This window comes from Dunckerocampus dactyliophorus, chromosome 7 (assembly GCF_027744805.1).
Source record: "Dunckerocampus dactyliophorus isolate RoL2022-P2 chromosome 7, RoL_Ddac_1.1, whole genome shotgun sequence".
Lineage (NCBI taxonomy): Eukaryota > Metazoa > Chordata > Actinopteri > Syngnathiformes > Syngnathidae > Dunckerocampus > Dunckerocampus dactyliophorus.
The window spans coordinates 13,295,842-13,318,491 of NC_072825.1; the positions used below are offsets into that span (position 1 = coordinate 13,295,842).

A 22,650-nucleotide genomic window follows, 5' to 3' on the forward strand; every position below is an offset into this window, starting at 1 on the left:
AATCATGGTCATATCCTCTTTTCTCACACTGCTATTCAAAGCCTCCAATTACACCAACCAATTACACAAACACACACTCAAGAAAAATGTCACAAAGTATATACAGCGCACTGAAATATGGATGATTAGGTTTAATTGTATACCTTTTACCATCCAGTGAAAATGCATTTAATTATCCTTCCTGCACTATACAGTATGTCACTGGCATGGATCGAAGAACAAAGATACATGATTTGTACTAAATAAATATATTAGTTTTAGGACTGTTACTGAACCATTGCAACAGCTTAGAGATATGATGATAAGGATGTGAGCTTGTTTTTCCACCTCCTCCTTTCCAGCCTGGATGCTGACACCTTCTTGGTTCGATGGTATAGCAGCACTCTCTTGTGGAGGCAGTAACTAATCACTCACCAGTGACTGAGAATTGCAAAGCCTCAGGACAATTAAAGGGAAACTACACTTTTTTAGGAATTTTGCCCATCATCCACAAAACTTATGTGAGACTTAACACGTCTTTCTCTTTTCTGTGCATTCTAAAGATAAAAAACAGCTAAAAAGAGACAGCTAAGAAAGCACGTAATGGGATGCAACTATTTTGCCTATAAAGCCTTCTGAAAAAAAACTCCAAAAACCGCCAATGCTCCATTTACAGAATGCGAGCTGCATATTAATCGAGCTACATTGTTATTATTATTGTTATTCAAATTGTTATGCCGAAGAACTACTTTACTGGTGTAGTGACACCTCGCCACACCACACCAAGCTACTAGCCGGCTAGCAAGTAGATTCACCACACACTTTCTCATAGCGGGTCAGCACCGTGCTCACAGTGCATCAGCCCACTACCGAAAGGTAACGCTACATACTGAAGCTGCGGCCACCGCTGCTGTGTTTTTGTTTTGGAGTTTGGAAAAGTTAATCCTAGTTGTAGTATTCATTTCTATGTTGCTATGTGAAATTAATGCGCCCAAGAAGGAGGTTTGGGGAATACTTGAATGTGCCTGTTGCTGCATTGTTACAGGATTGATATAAAACCATAACATGTTGTTGGAGGTTTTTGGAGGTGTTTTAATAGCAGACTTTGTAGGCGGAATAGGTGTGTTCCATTGTGCATTAATGAGCTGCCTCTTTTTATCTGTTTTTATATCTTTAGAACACACAGAAAAGAGAAAGGCGTGTGTTCATGTCTTACATAAGGATTGTGGATGATGGGCAAAATAAAAAAGTGCAGTTTTCCTTTAAGCTAAAGTTGTGGTGACTGCAAACTGCATCAAACTGCATCAAATCAGCAAGCAGTTACACTGATAGAACTGATAAAACATCTGGACCTGCATCCGGAATTTGATACATGCTGTATTTAGCTTCTCTTGTTATCAGCTATTTTATTGTATCTTCACTCTTGCACTCACAAAATGTCAAAACATGCTGTGTTTTTATGTAATGGGTCCACAATAAGCGTGGGCAACCTCGGGTTGATGCTTGCGATCATCAGCTTCAACAATTAGATGCTCTTCCACTAGATGGCAGAAGGTACATACTTGACCTGTGTATCCACCTGTTCCCATTCATACAACATTATACGTCATGGCATGCTTGGCGTGCTTTGAGATTTTTCTAACTTGCCCAAAGTAAGATGGGACAGGCTCCAGTTTCCCTGTGACACCAAACTGCACATGGGGCAGAAAATGAATGAATGAATGAATGAATGAATGAATTTTCATCTATTAAGGCAAATAAAAAACACAAAACAATAAATATGCAATTAAAATAATCTTCCTAATCAAAATAATTCTCAATTGCTGACGATTTTTAATTACCATTGTGAAATACAAATAATACTGTAGGGAACTCCGGTGGGCAAAAAAAAACCAAACAATTTAAATCTAAATAAACTAAAGTTGTAGAGTGATTAAAGCTGTACATTTTCAAAAGGCACTGTAGAACCCGTACTTTGATTTAGTTACCTTGAAAGCGCAGGCCTTTGCCTATCACAGTACAATCACAGTACAATCAAGTTTGCCCAGTAACTACTGCATATTTGGTGAAGTAATGGAATATAATATTACAGTCTGCCGCTGAGTTGTGAGTTGTACACAAGGCGACAGTGTTGACCTTTTGGACAGAGAATTCTATCACTTGAACATTTCCTGCCTGCCTTTCAAGGCTCTGTTGTGACAATTTATGTGGCTGCACATATGAATTTAGCAACATCAACAATTTAAGGCATTGCATCTTTGGGATTACAGTGTGTGTTGGAGTTGGTTGTCAAGGTTTTGTTAACTACGGTAGTGCAAAACAAATTACGGTAGCATTTCAGAAAACACATTAACAAAAGATGAAACAAATTGCCATCACACAAACCGTAAATGGAACATACCAAAGCCCAATTTGACAGGAATCGAGGCCATTAACAGCGCGTGTCATTGAAATTATTAGCGCTAAACATGTGAGTATGCATGATGTGTTGAGAAAAGACATTAAATAGTTGAAAACAAGGTGATCGAACAGCAGGGAACAGTGACATAACATCAGACATAATAAATGTAGCATATAAAAATAGCACTTTAACATGACTATTTGCGTTATTACACAAAATCAGTCTGCATGAATGCATTCTTGTATGTGTCCTTCATCGTTTTGGTGCACTGCTATTCCATGGGGGGATCCTTAACTCATTAACTCGTATCACTTTGTTTTAAATTGCGGAAGATGTTTTCCCATGTCGTATAGTATTCTAGACTACTAGTTTCTTGCAACAGGCCAAGCTTTGTAATTATGTAATATACTGTATGTCGATTCTTGTTTTATGAACTCTTACAAATAAAGACGTGCACACCAGTGTGGATGTTCTGCTGGGATTTAACGGGATTTAACATAAACAGCGTACACATAATAAATAACACATACATAAATAAAACTGATATGATAATTAGTTTCACATTTTGTTAATATGTTTCCTGAAATGCTAATTTTATTCGGCTCTGATTAAGTTTTGTTTCTGAATGTTAAAAGTGTTTATTAAAGCCTTTTGACCAAATGGAAAAGGAATATGCCAAATGTACTTCCTGTATGTCCGGTATGTTTTGGTACGATATTCCCCTTATGATTTGGGCAATTGTAATTCGTTTTGCTGTTTTGTTAAAGTGTTTTGCACTTCTCGACTACCACACATAAGCTTATGTTGTATGACGCAAAAAAAAAAAAGAAATCAAGCAAAGCGCTGCACACATCAGCAACTTGGCAAAAGAAATCCTAGTCGATTGAGAATAGCCACATCCATCACCAAAAGTCATCAAAAGTAACAGTCCCTATGAGTTCAACGTGACATTTAACTATCAATATTTTAACAGATCATTATTGAAATGGGTGCCAGATTTGAAGAAAGTGGCACTTTGAACGATTAAATCTAAAAAACACTAAAGGACAAAGTTCAAGTTTTAAACAATCTGAATGGGTGTGTGTTCATGCACATGTGTGAATGGTGCAATACAGTAGCAGTGTGCCCAGGGCTCGCATCCAAACAGCTGGTACCCATCTGTTTCTTCGTCTACTGCTGTGGCCTGTGGCTCATGCAGCGAGGTGCACTGCCATGCGGTGTCTGGGTCTGCACCATTAATGTTGAGGTAGGCTGCACGAACGCGGTTTCTGGTGAACGACTGCTCTTGTGTGTAGACTGTATGTGGTTTTGCACCCGACTTGTGTGTGTGTGAACACGTGGGTGAATAAGCGTGTGTGGGTGGGTGGGTGTGCATCTTGAAAATGCTGCATGCATTTGGGTTCGGCGGTTAATATTGAAATTATTGATCCAATTTATATTATCAATGTGAATTCACATGTAACAGTGATCACATCTCACATCCTACGAGTGGTCCTCTCATCGAGTGTCCAAACTCTTCCATGATGTGGTCTGTTGCAGATGTGCATCATTGTGGAGAAACTTTTAGTCTTTCCAGGTATTATTTATGTAAATCGTATATCCAAAAGAGTGAACATAACAACCACCATTTTCCATCATTATTTATGGTTGTATTGCCATTACAGTTCTCTGAAAATATGTGCCTTCCATCACACACATGCATAAAGGACATTATGTTTTCTGACCTGGATTGGAACATATGTATCTTAGCTTCACACATCTAGTTTGATAAGTGTGTTCTCTCTAGGTCAGCTAAAGTTTGACCTTTACTCAATTTGTTCCATGAAGAGATGTCTGTCCACTAGAGGGCAGTGTTGGTCATGGAATCGTTGATTGCTTTTGAACTGGTTTATGTCTTCTGAGGTGGTTCTTTTTACAATCCAGATAACTACACTATCCATGGTTTTATTAATACTGGCATGACACTTTTCTTTATATTTAATCCAGGATTACACTAATGTTTTATTTTTTTACTTTTTAAGAGTTAGAGTCATCAATTAGAACACCCCATCATGGACCTCCTGAACTGCTGCACAAAAAAAGGTGAACATTTGGCAGACATGCACCCGTACTGTGTTGTCATGTGTGCTATTTTTAATTTTTCTGAGAAATACATCACATGGTGGCGCTGTTATTAAACCCCAAAGGATGACCTCATAAATCGCATTGGCTTTTCTCATCCCGCTCAATACACATACATATATACTGTACATACACATACACGAAACACACATAGTAACTTTAGCATGCTTCACAGAATAACCACAAAATTTGGCATACACCTTTCGAGGACTGACAAGCACATGTGTATTAAATTTGAGCAAGATTGTTTGAAAAACATGGCCGCTATCAATCCAAATGTCCTCGCGGGGGCACACTCGGGACTTAGCAACTAATTGCGCATAAACCATTGACCATTTGTGTGGTGTAGGGGTGTCTTAGAATAGCTGACTATTTGACGAGTCGATTCAGACTCAGACCCACAGTTTACATGGAAATCGATACAAATTCAGCCCCATTTGTGTTATTAAAGAATTAAAAGAAAACAGAAGGCCTACTGTATACTTACTCAAGATGGCAACTCGTATACACACAGCAAAGCACAGCGTCTCTTCCAGATTTGGAGTTTTGTAGTCATTATTTTGTTCATATCGAATCTGGTTTAACATCTTACACTTGACAATATTGAAATTTGGATATTTGGATTTTCAGCGCTAACGTCTTTATCACAGATTTTCGATTCGTCTCTGAGAGCTCCACAGTACCGGAGTGTACACATACCACCCAGCCGGGCGGAAGTGCTTACAAGCGGTGGCATACGAGCTAACACCCCGCACAGACTCTCTTTACCGAGCATTGTTTTTGCTAATGTGGGGTGTTTAGTGAATAAAATGGACAAGTTACGATTCCACATCACCCACAGTAAGAGACTTTTGGACTACAACGTCATAATTTTCAGAGACATGACTAAACAGCGGTGTACAATGCTATTGAGCTAGCCAAGCTAGCTCAAACAAGCAAAACCAAAGGCGGAGGACTGTGCATCTAAGTGAACTGCTTTCTGTTTTCTGTGTCACGAAATAAATAAAGGTACTGTTGTTGCACACCTTCCTGAGTGTTTTAGCCTTTTACTTTGAGGTGGAAAAAGATGCTAATTAGGTTTGTTTGTTTGTAGGGATCGGCCTTAATGTTGTTCTTTAAAAAACTCTATATATGTATGTATATACTGTATACTGTGTATATATTTGACTATTAGTTGATTATGTACAAAATTTAACCAATCAGATTTGACTATGAAAATCCATAGTCAAAGACAGTTCTAGTCTGATGAATATAAAACTTTGAAATATGACAATGACATTATTTTTACAGTTTTACAGTCTAGTTTTACAGTAGGTCCATGTACGTTGCACAGAGACAGTGGTGAGCTGCCATGCTAATATGTTCGGTGTCCTTGAGCAACGTCCTACCAGGTAATTTAAAACTTAGGTTGTGAAAAAGTACACTCATGTCTATGACCTCTTGATGCATATTACAATTTCGCATAAATTAATCTCTTGCCCGGAATCAGCTGAGCCTGCAGCTCACCGGTGACTGAGGACAAGTGGAAGAGAAACTGAATGGAATGGTATGCCTCCAGGTACAAGGTTGCATTACATGCTAATGTAAAGTTAAATGTTAATCTAAGTTAATTGTGGCATAAACGCTACCCTTGTTCGGCTAAAATGTAACTTCACCATCATTAATTTATCTAATCCCAGGCATAAAGCCCTCACTTGCTTTTGGACACATGTTTATCAGAATTAGTGGTGGGCAGATTGACCCAAATATTAGTAGTTGTATTGTGTATATCTTTGTATATCTTTTTGTGTATATCTTTTTACATCATTGACATTGTTATATCGATTACAAACCAAGGGAGTAAGTTCTTGACACAGGAAGGGCAAAAAGCCGAAGTATTTGAATGATATCCAATAGAAATGTTTGCTTTTGTTGACTATTGGATTTATTTTACAGTTGTATGTAATGCAAGGGAATGACTCAATTATTACACTGTTCACAAATAACTTTGTTGATAAGAGATTTTTTTGTTGAAAATATTTTTCCTGATTTTTATTACGATTGGTCAACAAATTTACAGTATCACAATTTTAAGTAACAACAATAGGTATTGGTACAGTACATGTTATTGGACCGATACCAATATTTGCAGTATCGCCCACCCACACAATCAGGTTAACCAATCGAACACCGAGCCATATGGAGTTCAATACTCTCGATCAGTGATCGCTGATCAGTCCGCAGCTTCCCGCGTCCCGCCATAACATCCTGCTTTCTTTTTTCTGTGCAGTGACGAAGACGAGAAGGAGAATATGACAGCTTTTGGTGCCGGTTTCAGTCCAAAACATGAATGAACATTAATCGTGGAATGTTTATTACCGTCGTAGGAAGATGCTGTGTGATGAGGAAGGGCGACGGGTAGCACGGTGTAGACTACACTGCCTCTTGTCAGCGTCTGTGTATGTCAGCATATGAAGGAGTGACCAGTTTGACGTTACTGGCAGACATACTGGAAAGCTTTCGGCGACTGTCGCTAACCTGCAGATATGCTTCAAAGACAATGCGCGTGAGCGTCTGTGGCAGGAGTTGCTGACGAAGCAACACAGCAAGGTAAGACGGTGGGTGTTCTCATTGGTATGATGTAACGATGATAGCGACCTGTTCAAACATTGCAGCTGTAACTTGTTATTCAGTATTTTGTGGCATTGGGATGCTGCAGGTGCACCATTGTAGTAGAGGTCGGAGAACAACAGCCTCTGTTTTTTTCCCTGAGGAGACATTAAAATTACATTCTATGAACATCAACAATCTAACGAGGTGATAATGTTTATTTACTCATTCACACTGATAAGCTTATGGAGCATCCTCCATTTGGAGCTGTACATGCATCAACAAAGAGAAATCCACGTCTAAGTATAAACAAGTTCCATGCCTTGCATTCATGTGCTTCAGCTGTGCTTGGGAAGCAAACCACCCCCAGTATCCCCATATTAATACCTCCATTACTGTTCTCGTTTGGGAATGGCAAATGAAGAACTTAACTTCAAAATTACCTTAAATAAAATCTCATATAACAACCCATGTGATTTGAACAGGTGTAAGCACAGGTAACAACTTTGTCAAAACAATCACCGTTCACTGTTTCAGATTAAACTTTGTATAGAAACTATCATGGATTATCACCAACTGATTGTCCTCTATGAAACAGCCTTTTAAATATCGAGCCTGTAAAAATTCTCATTAATCTAGGTCATTGTGTGTTTATATGTGTCTTGCGATTGACTGGCGACCGCCTTTCGCCTGAAGTCAGCTGTGATAGGCTCTAGCATACCCGCGACCCTTGTGAGGATAAGCGGCATAGAAGATGGATGGATGGATGGATCTAGGTCATTGTGTTCTCAAGTCATTCTCAGGGCGTAGCAAGATGGTTAGATAGACTAGAGGTGGCCTACCCAGTCTTTGAACATGAATTGATGCAGTCCGCTCGGATGAGAGGCGAAATGAGTTGCGAATAATTTTTGTCTAAGAATATGCAATATTTGAATCAAGACTTCTGGGCTGACCGCACGATGGCCACATGGTTAGCATGTTGGCCTTACAGTCAAGAGGTTGAGGTTTTGTATCTCCAGACAGGATCCAGCTCACCCATGACCCTGCTGCGCCACACACGAGAGTCGACAAACGACTACTCATGCTAGTAGAGAAGATAAACTTACATAAATGTCAGTGTTAAATGAATGTAAACTCACCCGATATGTTTACTCTGGCACAGACCAAATTCTATGCCGCTTTTTTCTTTATATCTCTAGATTCTTTTTTGGAAATGTCAAATAGCTCCAGGAAATATGAGTATAGTGTACTAATTAGCATCCTGTCCGCTCATTTGGTCGATCAAGGAAACTCCCGCTGATTGGTCCTCGTCTGGGCGACAGCGATGAAAAGGTGAAAAATGTTCAACATTCTGGGATTGCGTCACAAGCCATCGTGTGCACGATGGCACGCACAAACACAAACTTTCACATGCGATGTCGCCTCCCATGTGTGGCACCCATAATTAGGACAAGTGGTATAGAAATTGTTGGACTAACACAAATGCTACTATAGTATGTTGTTCTGCAACTATTATGGTTGTGACTTGTGACATGCCCATACTGAACATTGCTACATTGCGGTAATTCACTTATCACGATCGGGTCTGGAACCAATTAACCGTGATAAACGAGGGACGACTGTAATGCTTATCCTGATGAAGGCCTCATTTTACTCAGTGCTGCTTAAAATGTGACATCAAGGACTAAGTGACCTTGTAAATTATAGTATAAGTGGAAAAAACAAATTTGATACATACACAACAGCACAAGGAATATGCAACCTCAGCACAGAATGGTTTAAACTGTGAGTCAAATCCAGAATCTTATCCTTCTTGCTTTGAGGCAGCAGTGCGACATTTTGTGATGAATTGGTGTGCACTTCTCTGTCAGACACATTAACAATGCTAGTAAAATGCTGCTACAGCAATAGTGGCACTGGTGGATAATATGGAAGTGTTTTGTGCTGCAACCTTGCAATAATATTGCGTGTGTGTTTGCTGTCTCAGAGAGTCTGATCATCTCTTGAATTCACATCCACAGTCATCATCATTTTCCTTGCTTATTTCCCAGTTGCAGCATTAAACAGTACTCTCATTTATTTATTGACCACATACAACACTCTGGCAGCTCTTCCTTGGTGTCTGAGATTATTATTTAATGTTTTTCGGTTCTTATTGCAACATTACCAAGGTGAGAAGACTTTGTGCTTTCTGTGTCCTGACAACTATATCCTCTATCAAAGTCATTTAGATCTTTTACTTGTGTCCTGTAAGTCCAAGGTCTACTGGGCTGCGCAGCAACTTTATACACTTGGTCGGATGATAGCAGAGCAATTATCACAAACAGTGTTTTTGCAATCACCCATACTGACGAGTTTTTCCTAAAAAATACCTTGTAACGACATTAATGAGTTGGACCTGGCACAGCATTTTCCATCTTGCATGGAAACTGTCGTTATGAGTAATAATCAGTTTATGACACGTTTACATGTTATTCCAAACACACCATATGTTCAGAATCCTAACCGTGAACTGAAGCCAGCGGGGGCAATAACATTGAAACAACAGCAGAGTTTCCACATTTCTAAGAGGTGATTAACACACCCAGTGGCACTGTCATCTATAATATTAAAAACAGGACACAATGGATGTTAGTAGTGAGTATGACAGCTGTGGGCAGTTGTGATGTTTTGCATTGGTGCAAATGATTTACTGTATTTTCTCCTTCAGTCAGGTCACTAGTAACACCTGCCTCCTGTTAGCTAATGTTTAACCAAGCAGTCAAGACGAGGGTCTGAGCATAAGGCAGAGGTGTGGACTCGAGTCATGTGACTTGGACTCGGATCACAATTTTAATGACTTTGACATGACTTGAAAATATCATCAAAGACTTGCTACTCAACTTGACTGGCATCAGTGACTCGGGACTTTATTTATTGTACTTTATTTATCCCACAGCGGGGAAATTTACTTGTTACAGCAGCAAGCAAGCAAGACAAGTAAAGAGAACAGTAAAGTAAAGTAAAGCATAGTGTCTACAACATGGTTCAGGTGGTGCAGGTGTTGTAAAGCCTGACAGCGGTCGGTATGAAAGACCTGCGGAACCTCTCCTTCTTACACCGTGGGTGTAACAGTCTGCTGCTGAAGGAGCTGCTCAGGGAAACAACAGTGTCATGTAGCGGGTGAGAGGTGCTGTTCATGATGGATGTGAGCTTAGCCAACATCCTTCTCTCCCCCACTTCCTCCACGGAGTCCAGAGGACCGTCCAGGACAGAGCTCGCTCTCCTGATCAGCCTATTGATCCTGCTCCTGTCCCTGTCCGTGCTGCCCCCTCTCCAGCAGCCCACAGCATAGAAGATGGCTGAGGCCACCACAGAGTCATAAAAGGTCCGTAAAAGAGTCCTGCACACACCAAAGGACCTCAGTCTCCTCAGCAGGTGGAGGCGACTCTGGCCCTTCTTGTAGAGGGCGTGGGTGTTGACGGACCAGTCCAGCTTGTTGTTAAGGTGAACACCCAGGAATTTGTAGCTGTCTACCAACTCTATGTCCGCTCCCTGGATGTTCACCGGTGTAAAGTGAGATGTTTTCCTCTGGAAGTTAATGATCATCTCCTTTGTCTTGCTGGTGTTGAGCTGCAGCTGGTTAAGCTCACTCCAGCTGACAAAGTCCCTGATGACCGTCCTGTATTCCAGATCATTCCCCTCTGAAACACAACCAACGATGGCTGTGTCGTCGGAGAACTTCTGGATGTGACACTGTGTGGAGTTGTGTGTGAAGTCCCAGGTGTAGAGGGTGAAGAGGAAAGGGGAGAGCACCGTACCCTGAGGGGCACCTGTGCTGCAGAGTACCATGTCAGACACACAGTGACGGAGCCTCACATACTGTGGTCTGTTGGTGAGGTAGTCTATAACCCATGCAGTCAGGTGTTGGTCTACTCCCACACTCTCCATCTTCACTCTGAGTAGTGCCGGCTGGATGGTGTTGAAGGCACTGGAGAAGTCAAAAAACATGACCCTCACAGCGCTCCCGCTGTCCTCCAGGTGTAGCAGTGATCTGTGCAGCAGGTAGATCACTGCGTCGTCCACTCCGATCCGAGGCCGGTAAGCAAACTGCAGGGGGTCCAGCTGAGTGCCCACCAGGGGTCGCAGGTGCTGCAGGATAATCCTCTCCATGGTCTTCATCAGGTGAGAGGTCAAGGCAACAGGCCTGAAGTGGTTAGGCTCCTTGGGACGCGGTGTCTTTGGGATCGGGACCACACAGGAGGTCTTCCACAGGGCCGGGACTTTCTCCAGGCTCAGGCTGAGGTTGAACAAGTGCCTGAGAACTCCACAGAGCTGGTCAGCACAGGCCTTGAGGATTCTAGGGCTGATGCCGTCTGGTCCCGGGGCCTTCCTTGCCTTGATCTTCCTCAGCTGACTTCTCACCTGATCATCAGTTATGGAGAGGGGAGTAGAGGATGGCTGGGATGGGGATGTGGGGGTGAAGAGTGGTGAGTTGGTAGGGGAGAGAGGGAGGGCAGACTCAAATCTGTTAAAAAACAGACTTGGCTTGAACTTTAGTCTGATGACTTGAAAATACTTGAAATTTTCAGTGAGTGTGTTGAGCAAAATGATTCCCCATTCAAAGTATTCAACTAATGTGACCTTTTTGTCATTTTTAGCAAGACACCAAATTTTCCCACATAATCTACCTCATTGAATGCATCTCTTAATGTCCAGTCAGGTTTAAGATCAAACAACAAGGCTTATATTTCTGTGAGCGCCAGACTGCTGGAAAGTGGCAGTGATGAACACCGGGACGTGTCAACATTAGGGGTGTCACAGGCTCTGGTGTCACAAGATCTTGTGAGATTAAAACATGACTCGATTTCTCGTTGTGAGAACAGGGCAGCCAGAAGACAATCAGAATGTGAACCATGGCATTGCTACTATGAATGATAATAAATGTCATGTGGCAGTGTACAAGACATTATTGGAACTACACATTAAGTTCTTTACATATACATTAAGCCCTGCAATCCAACCTACCTTGGTGTTCCCAGCGTCAGCGTCAGTGAGTGATGTGCGGATGTTTTTTTTTTTATTAGAGTTAAACAGCTGCGGTGCGTTTAATATTCAAGCTGTAGTAATTCTACGTTTGATCAAAGTTACTCAAAACACGTAGACGGACTTGTCTGCACCCTTAATCACCATTACCTTAAACACCATCAACATTAATAATGGCAGCACCGGGTCTGCTCGGAGCATGTGTCCGACTGCACGGTGGCAGTCACAGCAGGTGGCTTCCTCCGCTCTATACTCTGGTTCTCCTGACTTCCAGGGCTGCCTGGAACGTGTGTCCTCTTCATTGCACACCTCTGTCTGGTTGAGACTTCACTTGGATTTGCACGTCTTTACTTGAGACTTGGCTTGAGACTTGGGATTAAAGACTTGAGACTTGCAAAATACTGACTTTCTCCCACCTTTGGCATAAGGTATTAACAAACTTTGTCTTCTAAAAAACAAAAAGTGGTTTGTTTTTCACAGTACAGTCGTCCGTTGCCACATCACGGTTAAAATTTTGCGACTTCACTCTATCACTCTATTATGCCTAATTTGAGCATTTTCTTCCACCTTTGATGGCGAGCCTTAGCCTTAGTCTATTTTTCATTGTTACTTTGTCTTTTTATCTTTTGTTTCGCTCTGTGTTCACCGACTCTTTTGTAAAATAAAGACTCTATTTGCACCTACCACCTTGTATCCGCATTCTGAGGTGACATTACAACAAACACTAGTAAAAGGTGACAGACGCATTCAAATTGAATAAATGTAGTATTCTACATTGGTCGCTAGATGTTAGCGAGACAAGCACCAGACTTGATGGCCGGAATAACAGGCTTTTATTTCAGGTTTTAATTATCTCACTACAGGCACAATAGCATATTAACAATAATAATCATCGTCATCAGGCTGCTGTTATGGCTGTTGTACACGGCAAGCTAAAACTCAACTCTGACCCCCTGACTTCACTTCCATTTTGTTGGCAACCTTACGTGACACAGCAGACATGCAGGATTTGCTGCCCCACGCCGATCGTTTTTTGTGGTCGGCTTTGAAAAGCATTTATCGGCAACGCCGATCACATATTTTTTACAGAAATCGGCCGATGTTATCTGATGTCGATCGTAACATACCTAATTTCTACCATATGAGGACAAGCGGTACATAAAATAGATGGATGGCTATTTCTACCATATGATGCGGCCCAATTAACAAAGAAGTCACATGCCTTCAATGGCCCCCAGACCACACCTTGGACACACATGGACTGAATGAAAAAAGAAGTAATGTGATTCAGTCCATAATAGGGCCCTACGCATATCACACGCATAGCTTGCAATGTTGCGTCTCTTTGGTTTTGCCATTTCTGGTTGCCCTCGACAATTTCTATTCAGTGATTGTTTTGCCTTGTTCAAGACAGTATCTCCACCTAGTGTTTAAACCAAGAAGCACAAAACAGTTAAGTACATATCATATGTGGGCCATACTCTGTTGTATTTTTAGACTTTTAGACACAGGCCAGTTAAAAATGAATGCATTGTGGGCCATAGTTTGGAGACCCCTGTATTATTATTTATATGCCAAAGAATGTATAGTGATACTGTATGTATCATTATTGCAAGAGGATGCAATATATATCACAGTATGGTGTTTAGGCCTTATTCCCCATCCTTAAGTCAAAGCCTTTTGCTGTGTTGCTGGGCCATTTACAAATAAATTGACTTTGTGCTCTGTCAGACTTTGACATGTGTCTGTGGTTCCTGTCTGTGCTCATACATGCAGCAGTGTCAACTTGCTTCTTTGATTGTTCCTGCGGGTGGATGATGGCCACCTGGAAGGACAGACGGAGGGAGCGAATCCCACTGGAGAAGGACGATGGAAAGGCGAGCAGTGTCCCTAGTCCGGGTGACACACTCCCCTGGAATCTATCCAAACACCAACGGGCCAAGCTCTCCAAGTCAACCTCGGGGGAAGTCCTGGATCCAGCAGAGAGGGCTGTAATCCGCATCGCAGGTAAGCTCACTTCAATTGATTCGCACAACTATTTCTGGAACATAAATGTTGCGCCTAGTTTTAGTGTGTGGTTGTTTTATTTTGATATACAGTAGACAGTGTAAATGACACAGTGATAATATAAAGAAAACACCTCTGCCTGCCAATTCAAAGCATGTCTGCTTGACTTGACTGTTTAAAAAAAACATGACCTGCTAGCATATGGCACAATGCATTGAAAGTTGTGCCAGCTGCAACTCATAGCAAGCTTATTTAATTGCAACTACTGTTTTTAGTTATACTACTGTAGTTGATGAATGACTGTCTCTCTTAGTCCCAATGCTAGTAGCAAGTGGGTCCACATGTTTATCTGGATCAGCACAAATTGGAATATGATCTTTCCTGACCCAGGCACCACTCTTACACAAAGTTTTAAGGACATCAATTGTGTATTTTTTGGGTAATTCTGCTGAATAACAGTGATCCAAACAGAACCACCAATCCCTCATGTGCTTGGTGGAGGGAAGAAGAATGTTACATTTGTTTTTTTTTGTTGTTTTTTTGCGCTGCTGTTGCTTTTATTCATCAGTTGTATACCAAGGCGGTGTGTCTCTATTCAGAGCAAATGCAACCAAATGAAAAATACATTTTCAGTAGTTGAACTTGAGTAGTGTGGCATGTGGGGAACCATCAGTGTGATGAATACACATATGAGATGAAGCCTTGGAAAAAATGTCTATTTTTTTAAGGATTATAACGGTATTTGGCTGGATGAGATAATGTTTTACTTTTTATGTTATTAATGAATATGTTTAAACGTTTCACAAAATGCACATGCTTTTGTTACTCTGTGCTGCTTAAAATGCCACCACGGAGCATTTAACCTTGGACGTTATAGTGTAAGTGAAATAAACAGCTTTGTTTTTGACATACCTGCCAAACATCTTGCCCCCTGCAGACACATAACGTATTTTACCATCCAAACAGGATACATAATTTAAATTTAGGACAAAGGAAGCACATAGGGACATTTGGCCTTGGTATTCTTTGCACTGCTGAAACAATAGACTCAGATCATGTCCAAACCCACTGCCGTAGTGCTGGAGACATTCATTATTTATGCTAAGGGATAGCAGGGTATAATGTTGTATAACGTAAAGGTTTGCAGGTGTTGTATACAGTGCATTTACACCACTTATGACAAGAGAAGAAGAGTCAAGAAAGATCATGAATTAAAAATGTTTTGTGTTGTTTGCACATGCTGTATTTTTGTGTTGTTTACACAACAAACATTAAGAATACATTAAAAATGTAAAGTTATTTAACACAGTCGTACTTAAAGAAAAGCACCTGGACCACATATCTTTGCCAAAAGGCTTAAAAATGATCACATACTAATCAGAGACAGAAATTAGATCTGGATCTTAACAGTGAAAAAAGGTCAAGTTTCATCCAATGGAGCATCATGTAACGATGTCCTTCATAAGATCTACAAATTGCAACCTGATATGATCTTTGACAGATACGGGTTGTTTGTAATCCACCGATACTTCCATCGATCCATCCATTTTCTGCATTGCTTATCCTGTTCAGGGTCACCGTGATCTGGCGCCTATCTACTGTATAACCCTCATAGAAACAGACAGCCACTCACTTTCACAGCCACTGAATGGCAGCAATGGCTCCTTTTAGACCATGCATATACACAGTATAGGCATTTTTCTTGTTTTCAACATTTGTTTGAGAAATTATTATTATATTTCACTAATTCCATGATGAAAAAGCAGATGAATATGAATAAAAGCAGTTGGCAAGTTATACACAGACAAGCCCAACACAATACCATTCTGCGTTTTAAGTTTCAAGATTCAAGATTCAAGATTCAAGAGAGTTTTATTGTCATGTGCATGGTAAAACAGCAGTAATACCATGCAATGAAAATCTTATTCTGTTCATTCTCCCAAGAAAAGAAAGAAAACACAAGAAAGAATAAGAACATAAGAAACATAAACATATATACCAATAAATTAAGCAGCAACAAAAAGAAGAGACATTCATACAAATAAATATACAAATAAATAAGTAATACATTTTGTGCTTAAGTTTTGTGCTTAAGTTAACAACATTAAAGGATTTAAAACAATGAGTCTTTGAAGTTTGTTTTGGAATGCTGTGTTCCTGCCAACCTAAGAGGAAGTGTGCATAACGTTGGTACCTACAATAAGCCTTCATGCACATCCTGTGCTGTCTTCTGCTGCTCTCCCATCATCTGAGGTCAGGCAGTGTCAGCAACACACGAGTGAGGCTTAGATTTTGTTTTGGACTCGACAGAGTGAATCTCTTACTGCATGCAGCTAAGCTTTGGCCACAGAGTACAATTGTGGACGATGAACTGTTGTTATTGATGATTACCAGTATAGCAGATGTAGAAGATTTCAGCATAAACCACTAATTATTATATATTATTATACATACATTATTATGCATACAGTATTGAGACAGAAATGTAAAAAAATGACAAAGTCAAACCATGTTGTATTTTGAACTAATATTGAACTAGGTCAGGGGTCGGCAACCCGTGGCTCCGGAGCCGCATGCGGCTCTTCAGCCTCCTTGTTGTGGCTCCCTTTGCTGAGCTCTGTGATTTTTTTTAAAACACTGAAGTAGGTGAAAGTGCAGAATTCGAAATATCCGACTCACCGCAAGTCCGTGAATGCATCTAGACTGCGTTCTGACTGCTACGGTACTTGGATGAGCAAGGTAAGGGGAGATAGGCTAGTGTATGCGGTGAGTCTCACTGGAGAGAAAAAAGTTGAGTTTGGAGTTGAGTCTGAAGCAAGTTACTGCACAGTAAAGTGAAACTCTAGAATTTAGGAGCGCATAGCTATATGTTTTATAACAAGGAGCACGCTGTACCTATGTGTTCGGAACCACGCTAATCGCCGATGTGGTTAGTCCAGGAGAGGCAGACCGTGCTGCAGGAGCTGACAGTGTCACCCTGCTTGTGACTGCTGTGAGGCAGGGCAGAACAATACGTGTTTTCACTTTTACGTCTCCAAATACCAGTCCCTGCATTTGTCGCCAGTCGCTTTTGGGAAAATAAATCACCAAGAGGGTTTGGAAAGTTGCCAGATTTAGCGAGAAAATGGCCACATTGGCAACACTGGGACAACAATGAGATCGTAAGGAGGGGGAAGCCGTTCATAGATGGAGAATAGGTGAAAGAATCATTCATAAAAATATCAGAGCATCTGTTCTTCGAATTAAAAAATTAGAAATGATTCAGAAAATGAATGTCTCCCTCTGCAAAGACAGCCAAGGACAGGCTCAATAGAATGGCTATTGTTGGCAATTCAGCACAGGCATAAACGCTATTGAGCAAACAACACATATGCAAAAATGTGAACTCTGATGAGCTTTTTTATGTTAAAGTTGGCTACGTTTTGTTTTCATTTTAAACAAATACGAGAACCACTGAAAAAGGCGTTTAAATGTTTCAGAGTAGGCCTACACATCCTTTCTGCACTTTTATTTGTTGAATTCTGTTGCTGTAACAGGTAACATTTAAAAAACATTACAGCTTTGACAAATTTATGAGCTGTGTAATGTTTTGCGGCTCCAGACAAAAATTTTTTTACTGGAAGAGGAAGCAAAATGGCTCTTTTTGATGATAAAGGTTACCGACCCCTGTACTGGGTATATTATGACATTCAGAAAATAGCATTGCCATCCATTTCTTAATGAATTTGGGACATTTTTTTTAATTACAGAGGTTTTGTTGTCATACTCCTGCTCATGAAACACTCACAAACATATGAACACAGAAAGTTTGCCCAGGTTGTGCCACAATGTAACGTGGTGTTGAAGGTCATGGGTAGTGTAGGTACAAGAATGTTTTCAATTGTTCGATTATGCATGTGAGTGCTAGTTGAGGCCATCATAACTCTAAGGTGACACCTCCTCATACCGTGTGTGGTTGTACTCCACCTTGTGGATAGTGTATCTCATTGACCTTCAATCCAGAGATGAGGGGAAGTACTAGTTTGGTAAATAAGAAAATGTGAGCCCAGAGAGGATACTCATTGAGTCATGTTTGTATTAATTGTTAAAATTAGGGATGCTCCGATCGATCGGCCACCGATCAGCAATGTCTTGGGTAGCGTCATCCTGCCACTTTCCTTCACGCTGCACAGGCGTATTCATTTTTTGCATTTAATTTAGATATTTCTTTTAGATTACAATTTGATAAATTCTCGCTTGCCATCGAGTATATTGCAGGACAAGACAGGTCTTAGTCATGCATCGTGAAAACATGCATATACAGTATATATGCTTACAGACATACATGCGATTTAATAATCGTTTTAACCATTTACTCAACTGATCAGGGTTGATGCCTGTCTACTTTGATGAAAAGAGGTGTGTGAGAGATGCTGCAGCGATCACCATGTTTTTGCTTCTGTTAAATGCTATAAAAAGACTATATATCGACTTTAAGGGTTATATATCTCTGTCTATGCCATTGTAATCAAAGGTCTCACATTTTTTGCTCTGCCACATGTTGTATTACCCCAGATTTAATAATAATACGACAAAAATGTTTATTTGAAAGATAGCATTCATACGTTGGCATTTTAGCACAAAGCAGTCTATTTCTCACTTTTGCTTTTTTCGACTGGAAATCTGAATGAGGAATGAAAGGATCTCTGTCTGTGTCGGTCCATCCCCTTGGATCGAGAAATGTCTCATGGAAACCCATTTCTCTGTCTATTGTTTGTTTTATTCATCGTTGTGCAGCCTACTTGTTCTTGGATCACCTTCAATTGAAGAAGAGGAAACGAGCTTGGCCTTTTCTACTAAAGATCAAGGTCTGTGCAGACCAGACACTGAGCTGCTATTATGTTCCACACACAAATAATCTTTTTGGCCAGTAGGTGGCGCTTTATGTCAAGGGACTTGTAGGCTGAAAGCAAAACCACCACATCCACTGGAAAATGTGTCTCACTGTACACACACACTTCAAATTGCATTGCCCATATAGAGTACCCATTGTATTGCTGGTGTTACAGTGAAGTGAAGTGAAGTTGCCATGCAGACAGAATGTCTTGATTTCATCTCTTCTTTACAGCAGTGACCTTTCCACTTCCCCCTTTACGCGAGAAATCACTTTGACACACCAACAGGATGAAAAATTGGCAGCAGCAACATATGTGATGTGACTGGACACATCCAAGTTCTGACATTAAAAAATTGGGAAAAAAACAGAAAACTCTTTTTATATTGACCCTGAGAGACTTACGGCCTGTTACCTTTTTTGTGCCTGTTCATCACAAGTGTTATTATATCAGCTTTGCAGCATTATTATGACACCACATAAAAAGTATTCTTGACAGTTGCTTGAATCACTATAAAACAGAGGAAGAAAAAAGTGAAAGTTAAAAGGGTAAAGGATACTGTTGTAAAGACTTTTTTAAAGAAAAACATATGCATATGCATCTTCAATCTTTTGACTAAGCATCGTCAATGTATCGGTGAGTTTAGAATTGATCAGACTGAAAATGGATTGATGGCATTTGCTGTATTATCCCTCTTCGGCTCCAAATTACACTATTTTTAAAACAGAAAACATAAGAAGAACACCACCGGCTAGCAGAAGTTACCAATAGTGGTTTAAAAGATGAACAAATTGAACAAATAAATGTTTATATTTGTCACAATTCAAAGTTAAACTTAGTAAAAATGTTCATTGGGCACTAATTGGTGTCCACGGCTTTCACTCACAGCTGTACGTACGCCTTTACTACGTGCTCATACAAGAAAGAAGTCTTAGAGAAGTGACCAACAATGTGGAGTCATTGTTTGGTTATAATCGGCTATGCATTAAATGATAGCAGTCGTTAGTAGTTAAACTTAGCCACATTGCTATTATTCGCTAACAACAAACATACTGTAACTAATGTGAGTGTTACGTCTAACATACAGTATACTCAAGAGGTGGGAATTTATGGTATTCATACATTTGAATATTGCCGTCCCCAAGGCAGCAGGAGGAATCTACTTTTTCTGTTTTTATGCTTTTTTTACATAAATATGTTTTTTCTCTATCAAGTGTTAAAAACAGAAAAACAGTTATTTTAATGTAAAGTCACTGAGTAAGTAATAGACACCAATCGCTCCCTATAAACATTGCATGTTTTAATTATGTACTATGTGTGTGCAAAATCTCTTTTCTTTGTTTCCTCACGGTTTTTCTTTCACCAGCAGTGAGCTATGTGTATGCTTCAGTCCCTTAAGATGCTTCACTATAAAATATCACATTTGAGAAAACTGGCAGCAGAATTTAAGTTACGTATTAAACAGAGGTAAACATATGTACCTTGGCTTTTAGGACTGTTTAATGAGCAAACACACGAGTTGACAGCTGGGGAATGCAGTAAAATACCTGTGTAAAAAGAAACCTTGTAGTCTTTTACAAGGGTTACAAGGGAGACTTTTTAGGGTGAATTCTATCCTCTATTTTATTGTGGGTCAGACATGCTTTAAATCAGGGGTCTCAAACTCGCGGCCCACAAAATCGTATCTTGCGGCCCGCGACTGGACATCAAAGAGTAGTGTAACTGCAGCCTGCAACATCCGGGCAAGCTCAGTGTTAGTTACATACTTACAGGGGCAAGTAAACACCAACACTGAACTAACAGTGGTGTTATCGCGTGGACCGGGGGAGGGGTGGCCCTTTGGCGTCATTGTGAGACATGTATTGTGAATTGTATCGTATCGTGAAGTACCCTGAGATTCCCAGCCCTCCCAATACTTGATGCGGCCCAGCCTCACCCAGACTCTACGTCCAGTGGCCCCCAGTGAAATTGAGTTTGAGACCCCTGCTTTAAATACATTTGAATTTAAAGTTTTGCAAATATAACACAATCCATACGTGTCATTGTGGTGGCTTTATGAGTACATCACTATGTGGAGGTGTTTTTACGAGAATATAGTAGGAAATTGCATCTGAACGTGCTGTTGCTGCTTGAATTGATTGAAGTATTTAACTTTCAATAAAGGCTTTATTCGCTAAGTAGATGGTTGTGTGACAAAGTTATTGAGTTGGATGTTATGTGTGTACAGTTTTGCCTTAGTTAATTTATATACTTACATGTGTGTTTTATTAGAGTAGCCTTGGCTTACATGACTGTGTAGAGGAGATTATTTACTTTACAATGACATATAATGTAACATGTGTAGGTTTATTTTAGTACTAAATTAAAGCTTTGGTGCATTCATCACCTACATGTAACATAGCTCCTGTGCAAGTCCCCTCTTGTGAGCAGGTGGTTAAGCACTATTCTTTGACTATTTGTCAGCATGATGAGGGTAACAACACCAATGCAAGCTCTTGTATGCTTGTGCAAATTCCCTAAACTGTACCCTCCGAAAAAATGCACATACTGTATGTCAAAGAGTTTATATCTTTCAGGGAGGATCACAAAAGCCTGGTGAACCTTCCTTAAAATTTAGTGGAAGAATAAATTAGACCAACTCTAACCCACACACATACAGACAGACAAAGCAGCTCACGTTTAGGGCCAACCATGGTTCATCCAGGAAAGAGACCTGGCTGATGTCAAGTTGCATTGTCAACAAATAATTGAGTTCATCCTGAACTGCTCAGATTTTTCTTTTACCACAACACATCTCCACTGTTCTGTTACAGTAGGCCCACTACATAACTATCCTTCAAAATGCATTGAAAAATATTATTTTATTATGTCATTGCACAATACTCGTACTGTATACTATACAAGTTGTTCCACCCTCTTGCACATCACGCTTTTTTCCGCTGAAGTCTGACAGAGCTATTTAGGATTGTTCTCCCTTGGTGGAGATTTGAACCATCCTACTTGTAGTTATTGTCATTACAGTGCCAGTATAGTTGTCTGTGTCACTGTACACTATTGACCGAGAGAATCAAAACAACATAACATATGTATCAAACAGCAGATACAATCTTTGTATTGGATCTAGTTGGGTTGTGCAGGTGTAGCTACGTCATAAGCATGCCGTGACGTGACTTTCCAGTTCTGTTAAGTGTTACCAGAGAGGGTGGTACTTGAACTCTGCTCCTGCTACTTTGCAAGCCTTACGGCAGAGTGAGTGCCCTGATACTCTCGTCTGTGTATCTTTAAGAGGAGGGGCTGGACATTTATATTAGTTTTTGTGAGGCTGTGTGTTTGGGGGGGTGTGTAAAGCCGGGCCCTGGAATGAAGTTGGCAGCTGTGGAGGGTTCACACACTGCTAAGAGCTGACAGAGGACAGCACACAATTCCTCACACACCACCAAAATCGAAAATAAGAGGAAGAAGCAGACTTGGACAAGACGGAGGGGAAGAGGGTGTGAGTACTGGCATGGCAATGTATGAACCCGCCTACCTGCCTCCAGACGCTGAGGAGCAGGACTTCATCCAGGCTTATGAAAGCGTCCGAGAGAAGTATAAAGGTGGGAGCTTTTCTGGTGACATTTATGTATGACTACAGGATGTGATGGAAGACACTTT

The 22,650-nt window shown here is 40.5% G+C and overlaps 1 protein-coding gene across 12 annotated transcripts in view; it reads left to right on the forward strand.

The window, feature by feature from the left end:
• Window positions 1–6,698: 6,698 nt before the first annotated feature.
• The window catches only part of LOC129185395 (plectin-like), a 109,576-nt gene continuing 93,624 nt past the window's right edge, over window positions 6,699–22,650 (forward strand). For 3 of the 12 annotated variants that reach the window (XM_054782402.1, XM_054782403.1, XM_054782404.1), the window contains exons 1-2: window positions 6,699–7,090; window positions 13,892–14,122. In XM_054782402.1, coding sequence (XP_054638377.1) covers window positions 13,930–14,122 — 193 coding nt within the window. In that variant the 5' untranslated portion in view covers window positions 6,699–7,090; window positions 13,892–13,929. Of the gene's footprint in view, window positions 7,091–13,891; window positions 14,123–22,374; window positions 22,593–22,650 lie in introns of those variants that run through there. The other 9 variants (XM_054782405.1, XM_054782406.1, XM_054782408.1 and 6 more) reach the window with 6 other exon arrangements.